Source organism: Sesamum indicum, linkage group LG9, assembly GCF_026168435.1.
Source record: "Sesamum indicum cultivar Baizhima isolate 11 linkage group LG9, ASM2616843v1, whole genome shotgun sequence".
In the NCBI taxonomy this organism is placed as follows: Eukaryota; Viridiplantae; Streptophyta; class Magnoliopsida; order Lamiales; family Pedaliaceae; genus Sesamum; species Sesamum indicum.
The window spans coordinates 15,569,940-15,581,374 of record NC_142665.1 but is presented as its reverse complement, the minus strand read 5'-3'; the positions used below and the strand labels follow the sequence as shown (position 1 = coordinate 15,581,374).

General features: G+C 34.2%; 1 protein-coding gene across 2 annotated transcripts; it reads left to right on the top strand.

Annotated features, from left to right (window-relative positions):
* The first annotated feature begins 223 nt into the window (after positions 1 to 223).
* Positions 224 to 5,140, top strand: LOC105171265 (uncharacterized). Of its 2 annotated transcripts, none has more exons than XM_011092325.3 (10): positions 224 to 544; positions 1,733 to 1,828; positions 2,000 to 2,074; positions 2,246 to 2,314; positions 2,683 to 2,759; positions 3,141 to 3,229; positions 3,635 to 3,764; positions 4,478 to 4,568; positions 4,645 to 4,710; positions 4,828 to 5,140. In XM_011092325.3, exons 1-10 carry the CDS (start codon positions 374 to 376, stop codon positions 4,861 to 4,863), a joined length of 900 nt encoding a protein of 299 aa, XP_011090627.1. In that variant the 5' UTR covers positions 224 to 373; the 3' UTR covers positions 4,864 to 5,140. The 2 variants fall into 2 exon arrangements, with proteins under 2 accessions (XP_011090627.1, XP_011090626.1); XM_011092324.3 differs by having other exon boundaries at positions 227 to 544; positions 4,842 to 5,140.
* The last annotated feature ends 6,295 nt before the right edge of the window (positions 5,141 to 11,435 follow it).

The following is an 11,435-nucleotide window of genomic DNA, read 5'->3' as shown; positions in this document are numbered from 1 at the left end:
TAATTTTTTTAAGAAAGAAAAAATATATTAAGGACAAAGTTAATAATTCCATGCTTTCATTCGAAAATTACATAATTTTATTAAATATCAAAAGTATTGATAATTTTTAAATAATAAATGATATTTATAATTATATCAAATTTTAAGAGAGATCGTTATAATTTATTTTTTATTTAAATGTGTTATATATAGGATATATGTTTTTAGAGAATTAAAAACAATAAACTCAAAAATCTGCATTTTTTTGAGTTAGAAGTGGTGGAGAGTAGGCCAACGGTGTTGTTAACTGTCAGCTCTCCGGCCGCGCGAAACCTTATCAGCTCACTGCTTTTGGAGAAGACGAAGTTAGAGAGAGAAATACACATACACAGATATGTCCCTTTCTCTCGCATCACTCGTTTTCTCTCTCTACAGACCCACGACATTCAACCCAGCACACGACTCCAATCTGCTCACTAAACCCAGTAAACGTTTGAAAGTTCGGGCTTCCTCGTCTGCTGCTCCGGGAATCGATCTTACCACTCTGGAATCCGCCTTTGCTAAGGTTCATCATTCCTTCATTTTGTTGCTTCCTGTATCGCATATTATTTGGATATTTGATTCGATGGATGGAGTGAGTTGACAGTTTGCGAACTTGATAGCTGCTTATTGAATTCCAATGGTTACTCGTATAGATTCTTGATACAGCGTTGCCCAGCTTGTGCAATATATCTTGCCCTAATCGCGTACTTTTTGTAGAAAATTTATGTGCGAATTAAAAGTTATCTTTTTTTGGAGTCGGCTGTGGCTTGGCGGGGTTGGAGTTGGGGGTGTAAGTGTCTACCATGGTTCAATGCATTGGCTGATATCCTATAATATTGGTTGATACATGTTGGGATCGACCGAATTATGACCTTTTGTCATTGTTTTCATCATAGTTAAAAGTAAAATATCGCGGAATACCAATTAACTACGGCTATGCAACGGCTACGAACTGTTGTTTCTGCTGGCAAGGTTAAAACATTAATCATAGCTAGAAACTATGACAAATGTTTTACCATAGCTAAAACCATACTGAATATTAACTATCCATAGTCAAAATTTAAGTTGTCGCACTGGTTTTGAATTACCATGGTGGATATTGATGATTGACATTATTGTTAAGCCGTAGACTGTTATAGCGAATAATCTATTCTTTTGTAGTGAGTCAACAAATATTACTCTCCGAATATACATGTACCATAGCTAATATCTAGTAATAGTGGATTGCAGCCATATTATGTCTCACATTCACAAATGCTATATGGAATAACGGAATTTGCACTTCTTGTTTAGAGACTCTTTGTATTATGATCTATTTAATGAATTACTATATTGTAAGTTTTTTTATTATTATTGCTTCTCAAGTTGAATCAGTAAGATAAAAATTTAAAAGATATTAGAAGTGAATTAGTTGAAAGATGCATATTATGTGACGGGTTTTCTTCTTGACCATCGATAAAGAGTTGTTCCGCAGAAATCATGTCGTCTGTTGACTGCCACAACCCACAAGTTTCCCATCACTCTGCGAGACTTCAGTTTACTGTAATAAAGTATGGTAGTGGCAGCCATTTCTACCTGTTGTGCAGACAGATGAACACATATACACCCCTCTCTAGAGACGACAACATCACAAGATGAATAGAATAAATTTTCTTCTGAACATTGGTTTTTATGGATAACTTGTATTGTGTATTTGTATGGTTCATCGCAGAAAGACAGTGATGCTGTCAAAGAGGCACTTGATCAGTTGAGTGAAGTTGGTTGGGCCAAGAAATGGAGTTCTCAACCATATGTCTCACGTCGTACGGTCAGTCAGTGTCTACAACTATTCTATATGAAATTTCAGCGAATAGCCACTCAAACTTTTGTTGCATTTCCCACCTCAAGCATTTATTTGATGAGTATTTTTGGTTAGCATCTTGAGTAGTGCTAAGTTGAATATGGTGGAGGACTTTTATCTACATTGTCTCTGTTACAGACATCTCTTCGGGAGTTGACATCTCTTGGCATAAAGAATGCAGAGAATCTTGCTATTCCTAGCACCCGAAATGATGTAAGTTCTATGAAACCATAGTTAAAAGCATGATGTGGCCTTAATAGAGTTTCTATTGGGCAAGTGTGTAACAACCGTCCTTAGATTTAATGCACTTTTTCAGCAGTTTGAAGTAGAAACTGTGGATGAAATTTTGTGTGTTTATTGAGTTAATTTTGTTCAGTGATGCAGGCAGCTTTTCTCTTTACCGTGGTCGGCACAACAGGATTTCTGGGCGTTCTTGCTGGCCAGCTTCCTGGGGTAGCTTCTGCCACCTTCCTTCGTTAAACTATTTGCTTATTCTCGTTCTCAGGTTACCACTATCTTTGAGTCGTAAATATCTCTAACCAATAGAAGTAGCTTTTTATTTGCATTCACTGGCAGCAACAAGTTTATAGCTTTATATGGCCTTACAGATATTCCTTCCATTCTTACTCAAACATTCTGACATTGGAACTGCAAGTGGAAATACAAGTCTATTAGTTCACACACACACACATTGTATGACTACTTCATCTGAAAGCTAGAGACCTTTAATGCTACACATAATAACAACATTGCAAGTCCAAAGTGTTGACAGTAACAAAAATTTCAGGACATTCTTGATTGGTCATTTCCTTGTTGCGCAGGACTGGGGCTTTTTTGTGCCGTACTTGATTGGAAGCATCTCTTTGATAGTTCTTGCTGTAGGGAGTATTTCGCCAGGGTAAGTAGTTAAACAGCCATCTGGTCCACACTATTATTTGTGTTGAATGGTTACCTATCTAAAAGTTTAAGCTGTTAGAGTGGATGAGATTTGAACCTAGGACCCCTTGTTTGGCAATGACCTACTCATGTAAAAGTTTAAATTAGAGGGCACAATCATTTATTAGTTAGTATCTCTAACAATATGTGACTAAGGCAGATGCTTGTAAGAAAATATTATAATATTCTAGGTTCTATTTTATTATCTATTGTTTCTTTTCATACTTGTGAATATTTTTTAAGAAAGAATTAGGGTAAATGTGCCCTAGTGCTCATGCACATTCCACATAAGACCACATTACATAACGTTATAAGTTAAACCTCTCCAATTTCTGGAATGTAGGCTGCTTCAAGCTGCCATTGGTGGATTTTCTTCGTTCTTCCCTGATTACCAGGAGAGGATTGCCAGACATGAAGCAGCTCATTTCTTAGGTATCATTGATCTCACAGTTTAATGTTGTCAAACATAGTTTAGGCTCATGTAACAATACCGTACTTCCGTTTTAGGTCATCAATTTATCTCATGCAACAATCATTTAGTTATGCTGTTAGTTCATTAAAGGCACAGACATGCAAGCACAGGCGCCACGCACATATGAAAGAAATCCCAATCATGAATATAGTTCTATGTAACTTTCAGATTTTCTTATCACACAAACAGATTTGGACTTCTGACCTGTTTATTATTTTTAGCTTGGCACATCTTCTACTATTACCCCCTTTGGTTACAAGACTTTATTTTGTTGGATGATATTGTCATGTTTTACTAGTAATGTATTTATCTCTTCGAAAGTCTCTCTAAGTGTAAAGTTTGATCGGAGGGTTTTGATATTGTAGTTGCTTACTTACTTGGCCTTCCCATCCTTGGTTATTCCTTGGATATTGGAAAAGAGCATGTCAATCTCATCGATGAACGGCTTGAAAAGCTTATTTATAGTGGGCAGCTCGATGCCAAGGAACTAGACAGGTATCGTTCTCAAAGCTGCAGTTGTCATATTCATGTTTACACTTTGAAACATGATAGTTTTTGCCCTTAAAACCTTCTTTACATGTCAGTTTCATCTATATGGGATTAAATACTGATGTTTGGAAACATGCCAACATCTTAACATCTTGACATCGGAGTTGATTCTGACATTGATAAGAATGTAATTCTTATTTCTCTTGTTTGTGCATGTTTTACTAGAAACAAAGATTTTTTGTCGTGGTTAATTACTACGATTAAAGTTAAAATTCATGGCAAGTACTAATAGATCACGGCTGTGCAACTACTATTAGCCATTGTCTTTGTAAGCGAGGCAAAAATATCTGCCATGGTTCTTAAATGTCGATTAGCCGTGGTCAAAACTTAAGTTTTCGTGATGGTTTTGTTTGATTGTAGTAAATAGTATTGATGTACCATAGTTTTTTAAGCTGTAGTCATAGTGTAGGGAATAAATCATTTTGTTTTATAGTATGTTAAACTATATCTCACTTCTTGTCGACTAAAGTGCATGAGGATGGTACATTAACTTTTACTACCTTAGCTGAGAATACTACTCTTGTAAATAGTTGGTCCTGAATCCTGACAAATTTTCACGTTAGAATTCTTAATCGTAAGGTTAACACATCTCTGATTGAGAATCTGTCTGAAAAGTTGAAACTACTGGGTAATGATCCAAATTTTATTGCACTTCTCAGGTTGGCGGTTGTAGCGATGGCTGGATTGGCTGCAGAAGGTCTACAATACGATAAAGTTGTTGGTCAATCCGCCGATCTTTTCACTCTTCAGGTTTGTTCATCTCACAAAGAAAAACATTAAACATGCTCTAAAAGCAAAATCTCATTCATCGCCCTCCGTTTTCCAGAGATTTATAAACAGGAGTAAACCGCAGCTTAGCAAAGATCAGCAGCAAAACCTTACCAGATGGGCGGTAAGTTTTTCTTAAGATTGTTACATGGATGGTTTCTTCAGATGCACGTAGCTATAGTGTATACGAGTTGAGCTCGACCTGCCTACTCTCCATGAAGCCTCAATTATGAAAACTTAGGTGCTAACTTGCAGGTGCTATTTGCTGCGTCGCTAATAAAAAACAATCGGCTACTCCATGAAGCCCTGATGTCAGCGATGTCAAACAAGGCAACAGTTGTTGAATGCATACAAGCAATCGAGAAGGCTGAATAAATTTAGCCACTCTCTCTCTCTCTCTTATTCTTTTGTGTGTGTATGTAAAGAGAAGAAAATTACTAACGCCACTGATTTATTGTTTGTTTCTTGAACCAACTTTACCAACTTTCTCATATATGCTGAATTGTAGCTGTTCGATTTCTCAACATAATGTCTGATTTTACATTTCATTACAAGCCATTCCCTTTTTTTTGGTACTCTTGGCATGAGCTAAATTCAGTTACCCTCAAAGAAAAAGAAGAAAAAATATATTTTAAAACATCAAATTATTCTAAGATTCAAACGTAAATTTTCAAGTTCGAGAGTAACTCAAATAAACTCAAACAACAATATGTTCAACTCAATTCAATTTGTTTCTGTCCTAATTCGAAAACAACCGCTTTCTCCATTGCGGACTTATTACAAGAGCAAATGCGATTCGCCCCACGTAATTAAGACAACTCAAAAAAGCATCAAACATATGGAGAGAATAAACATAATCTTCCATGTCTCATACTCTTGTGAAATCCAACTGACAATTACATGTCTTTTCTTTGCTTTCAGGGCCATGTATGTACGCATAGTGGAGATGGAATGTGCTAGAATTAATACCTGATCAGTACCTTCTTCAAGTACGTACGGCCGGCATTGCATATATATATATATGGTCTTTTGCAATCTCAAGGGCCATTTTGAATATGTTTGACAGACGGACGATGAAGAAAAAGAAGACAGAATATGTTGTTTGTGTACTTACATTTTCTGTTTGTTTTTCTGCTTTTCAGCAATTCGAATCTTTCGCTGTATGAAAGAAGATGCCCAACAAGATAAACCTTAGCTTCAGCTTTTCTATCGTTCTAGATGGTTCAGAGTATCGGACGATACGCTTCTGTTGTATTCACCTTTGGTATTTAACAGCTGCTCAGGTTAAAACTTTTAGTAGTTGCACTTCTAACTCTATTTGGAAAATTTAATGAATCTATATTATATATAAAAGTATGAATTTTTCTTGTGTTTGTTTCCATTGTGAAATTTTTTTTATGTCCTTAAATGATATTTTAAATAAAAGAAGATTATTTAAGAGTCTAAGTTCTAATGCCTCCAAACTGTTTGGACATTAATGGCAAATATATCCAACCAAAAAAGTAACTACATAAATAATATTTCTACGTGATTAATTTGTTGGGAATTATTTTAAACATTGAAAATATTAATTTATTAGGCACAGTAAAAATAAAATGAATAGCATTAGAATAATATATAAAATACTAATATAAATTTCAAAACCTATATATATATATGAAAGAAAAATATCATGAAATTTTGAAAAAAAAATTATCAATATTATTACATTTGAAATGCTTTTGAAGAATTTATCATGGGTGACTTCTAACTAATTAACTTTAGGAAAAAATACATTTTTGGTCCCATATATTAGGGTCTTTTTCAATTTAGTTCTATTTATTAATTTTCTCATATTATATCCCGTAAGTTGAAAGTTTTCTCAATTTTAGTCCTCACATGCATTTTCGCCAAATAATTAAAGAAGTCGTTAGCATTTTTCGTTAATTATTGGGGTCTTTTTCAATTTAGTCATACTTTTTACGATTTTCTTACACATTGTATCCCATAAGTTGAAAATTTTCTTAATGTAATATTGAGAAAAATTTCAACTTATGAGATGCAATTTTTTCAAAGAATCATAACAAATAGGATTAAATTGAAAAAGGCCCTAACATATGTGACACAATATGCGACTTTCTCGTGATTTTATTTTAATATGAATAAGAATTTTTTTTTTGAGCTTATACTTTGGTTTATGTATTTTTTATTTTATCATAATATACTAGAGGTAAAATAATACTAATAAGTGCAACTTATGATTATATATATAATAGTGGGAACATTCATATCTTACTGGGCATTCCTTTTGATTTTGATACTTTCATTATATATATATGTATATATATTAGTGAACACATAATTGCATCAATATTATGTAATACTAATATTTCACATAATATATATTTGCAATCGTACGATAAAATTTTACTTATTATTATTAAAAATATATTAGTTTTCACATTCTCGTCAAGAAACCAAATAACCCAAAAATAAAAATATAATAGAGTCCGTCAAATTAAAAAAAAAAAAAGCATAAGATGAAGTGATTATATTTTCCTTGGAAGATACATTCCAAGGAATTATCCCTATTACAATGTATCACGAGGAGTTTTGTGTATAGAAAAATTCTAACTTAAATCGAGTTTGGTTATACATGAATCAATTATATGATAAATGTAATACATTTGTTATGTGATTGTGTATAATTTAAGAAGAATAATCAATTATATGTCATGTATACCACATTTATTTTATGATCTGTTGTATTTGTCCAATTTAGGTTAAATAAAATTTTTTAATTATACATATATACAAATCTGAGTTCTTAAATATGAACAAATAATTATTCTATTAATCTTATTTCTCTTGTTTGAAGTGACACTAACGTCAAAAAATGAACTTGAAAAAATTTAAGTGATTCTACATCAAAAATTAAGGGATCAACTGTAATATTTAATTCTGACAAAGAAAAAAATATATATGCTATTTCTAATTCTTTTAAACTACTTCGAAAATGAATGATATATCTAACTAAAAGAGAAATAGACAAATAATATTTTAACATGCTTAATTAGTTAAGAAAGATCTTAACTATTTATAAAAAAATAATTTATTAGGACATAGTAAAATTTAGAAGGAATAGCATATGAGTAACATGTAAATAATAATCCAAACTTCAAAAAATAAATATATAATGCTGAATAAATATCCTTAAATTTTATTAAATTAAAAATGTTGTTTAAAAACTTAAATCAAGTGGCTTTTTGACTAATTGATTTTACTTTTATATTGACATTAAATAATTATTTTTAAATTATAATTTTTTTCATAATATATTGGACGTATCATTTTGATGATACTAAGAAGTGCAACTTATAATTAAATAAAATAGTGAGAATTTCTTGAATTTTTATTCCTATTGTGAGAAAATATTTATACCCTTATTGGAGTATATCTTTAGATTATACCCTTAAAGGGGTATATTACTAATTATTTATTAATAAAATTTCTTGTAAAAACTGTAGGGCGGATAAACCCCTCAGTGGTATTTTACCAAATAGCCTAACAGAACTATTACAATGACAAAGGATGGAGTACACAACTCCTTAAAAAATTACAGGCCAAAATAAATGAATCAAAACGAATATAAACAAATTATATTTTGATAATGAAAGTGGCTCAGAAAGAACCAGATCTACGAGAGATGGCACAAAGCTCGGTCACAAAGACTTGTACGCCCACTGTCACACCCGCGGCTACTCCACCTTAACCCTTTCACTGAAGAACACCGAGAAACAGGATCACAGAGTCTGAGGGTTTAGTTCACCAAGAACTAAGGCTCGGTCACAAAGAACTTTAGAAGGCTTTTGGAGATATGTGGGAAGTGTGTATCGTATCCTTTCGGCCGAAGCGGAAATCCCCATTTATAGAGGTCACCGAGGTCGACATGAAAGGGAAGGCTTAGTGGCTTTCCATAAGCCATCATATTGGCATAGGAAAGCCACCTCCTTCTCCGGTGAGAAGAAGGGAAGGAGGATCTCGGTTATTGGAGAAGGAGATTTGGGGGAGGGAGAGAGAAATCAGCGGCGCAGTGAAGAAGAGGGAAAAAACTGATGAGAGGTAAAAACTTAGGGTTAGGTTATTACTTGAGTGGAGTAGCGGGTCAAGTACCGGGTGTGGACCGGGTCGGACGAGGTGGGTCTTGCCAAGCGGGTTTAGACAGTGGGCTTGTCTCGTGGGCTGCGGTCATTGGGCCATACATATCCCAACATGCTCCACCTTGGACCAATGAACCCAAAGAAGGAAACATTGCCCGGAGCTTGTAGATCTGGAAATTTTTCATCACAGCCCGGGGACCCTCCTGCGTGAACCTGCAAAATGACAAACAGCTAGAAGAGAGCAGGATTAGTCAGGATTGAATCTAAGAATTTTTAAACACAAATTGAACTTATCTACCGGTAGGCTTTTGGTCCCCATATCAGCGGGATTCTCTTCAGTCTTGATCTTTTCTAATTTTATAACATCCTTTCCCACGATGTCACGGATAAAATGAAATCTTACGTCAATATGTTTTGTGCGATCATGAAAAACGGGATTTTTACAAAGTTGTATAGAGGACTGACTGTCCGAAAAGACAACTAATTTTTCTTTCGAAAAACCGATTTCTTTGATAAGACCATCAAGCCAAATGGCTTCTTTGAAGGCTTCGGTTGTAGCAATGTATTCTGCTTCAGTGGTTGATAAGGCAACTATGTGTTGTAGTTGTGATTTCCAACTAATGCATGCACCGCATAAAGTAAACACATAAGAAGTAGTGGACTTACGACTATCACGATCATTTGCATAATTTGAGTCCACAAATCCAACAAGTTGTGTATAATCAGAATTTTTAGAAAAGGTGATGCCAATATCAATGGTGCCACGTAAATATCTAAGCAAATGCTTTAGAGCTTCCCAATGAGGTGTACCAGGGTTTGACATGTATCTACTAAGACAGCTAATTGCATATGCAATATCAGGTCGAGTGCATACCATGAGATACATGATGGAACCAATAACATTTGAATAAGGAATTTTATCCATCTTGGTTTTTTCAGAATCTGTTTTGGGAGATTGTTCTTTAGAAAGCTGAAAATGTGCAGCTAGAGGTACCGAAGCAGGTTTTGCATTTTCCATGGAAAACTTTTTCAAAACAGTTGAGATGTAAGACTTTTGGTTTAAAAGAATGGAAGATTTTTCTCTATTTCTAGAGATGTTCATGCCAAGAATTTGCTTTGCATTTCCGAGGTCTTTCATTTCAAAAACATTACAAAGCTGTTTTTGTAAAACACTAATGAGATGAGAATTTGGGCTAGCAATAAGCATGTCGTCAACATAAAGAACAAGAAAGATGGGTGAATCATGCACATGCTTAAAGTAGAGGCAGTGATCATAATGACTCCTATTGAATTTCAAGGAATGCATAAATGAGTCAAATTTCTTATTCCACTGTTTAGGTGATTGTTTTAAGCCATATAGCGATTTTTTCAGCAAACACACAAAATCAGGTTTGGATTTATCAATAAAACCAGCAGGTTGGCACATGTAAATATTCTCATCCAAATCACCATGTAGGAAAGCAGTTTTAACATCCATTTGCTTGAGTTCCCAATTGTAATGTGCAGTGAGAGCAAGAATAATACGCACAGTTGTATATTTCACGACAGGAGAAAAAATTTCATTATAATCTATGCCCTCTTTTTGCGTAAATCCTTTAGCTACTAACCTAGCCTTGTATTTGATAGGGTTTTCTTGCTTGATTTTATAAATCCACTTACAATCAACTATGGAGGCATTTTTTGGTTTGGGAACTAAAACCCAAGTTTTGTTTTCTTCTAGTGACTTCATTTCTTCATTCATGGCACTAAGCCATTGTTTGGATTTCATAGCCTCATCTATGCTAGTAGATTCAGTCATTTCAATATTTAAGGCGGTTTCGAAATCTCTAAGTCTTGTTGGGGCCCTAATTTGTCTTCTATTTCTATCCCTAGCAAGTTGGTAGTTTTCTAATGGGTTTGGTTCAAGATTTTCTACATTTTCGGTCTCACTATCAGTTTCAATTTCTAATGTGTTCTCTGATTCTCCCTCCTGTTGGTTATCCCCTAGATTGTTCTCCACCTTAATAAAGGTTTGCTCTTTTTCTAAGTTTTGGTTTTTCTCTAAGCAAGGCATTTCGTTTTCATTGAATGTTACGTCTCTACTTATTAGAACCTTAAATCCGGGTTGACTACGTACCCAAAGGCGATACCCCTTAACACCCATAGGATAACCAATAAAAACACATTTTATGGCCCTAGGTTCTAACTTATCAACAGTTTGATGCACAAAAGCAGAACATCCAAAAACACGTAATGCAGATAGGTCAGGAATTTTACCGGTCCAAATATGTTCAGGAGTCTTACCAAGTAATGGCACAGAAGGAGACATATTTATCAAGTGAGCAGCTGTAAGAATAGCTTCACCCCAAAACGTTTTTGGTAAACCAGAACTCACAAGCAAGCATCTAACTTTATCAAGTAAAGTGCGATTCATTCTTTCAGCAATACCATTTTGTTGAGGGGTATAGGGGTTGGTTTTATGCCTTCTTATGCCATGTTTATCACACATTTCAGAAAAGTTTTGATTGCAAAATTCCAAGCCATTATCAGTACGAAGAGATTTCAATCTTTTTCCAGTTTGATTTTCAACTAAAACTCTCCATTTTTCAAACTTTTCAAACACCTCAGATTTGTGCTTCATTAAGAAGACGAAAACTTTTCTAGAAAAATTATCAATGATAGATAAAAAATATCGATTACCACCATGAGTAGGCACATTTGAAGGTCCCCA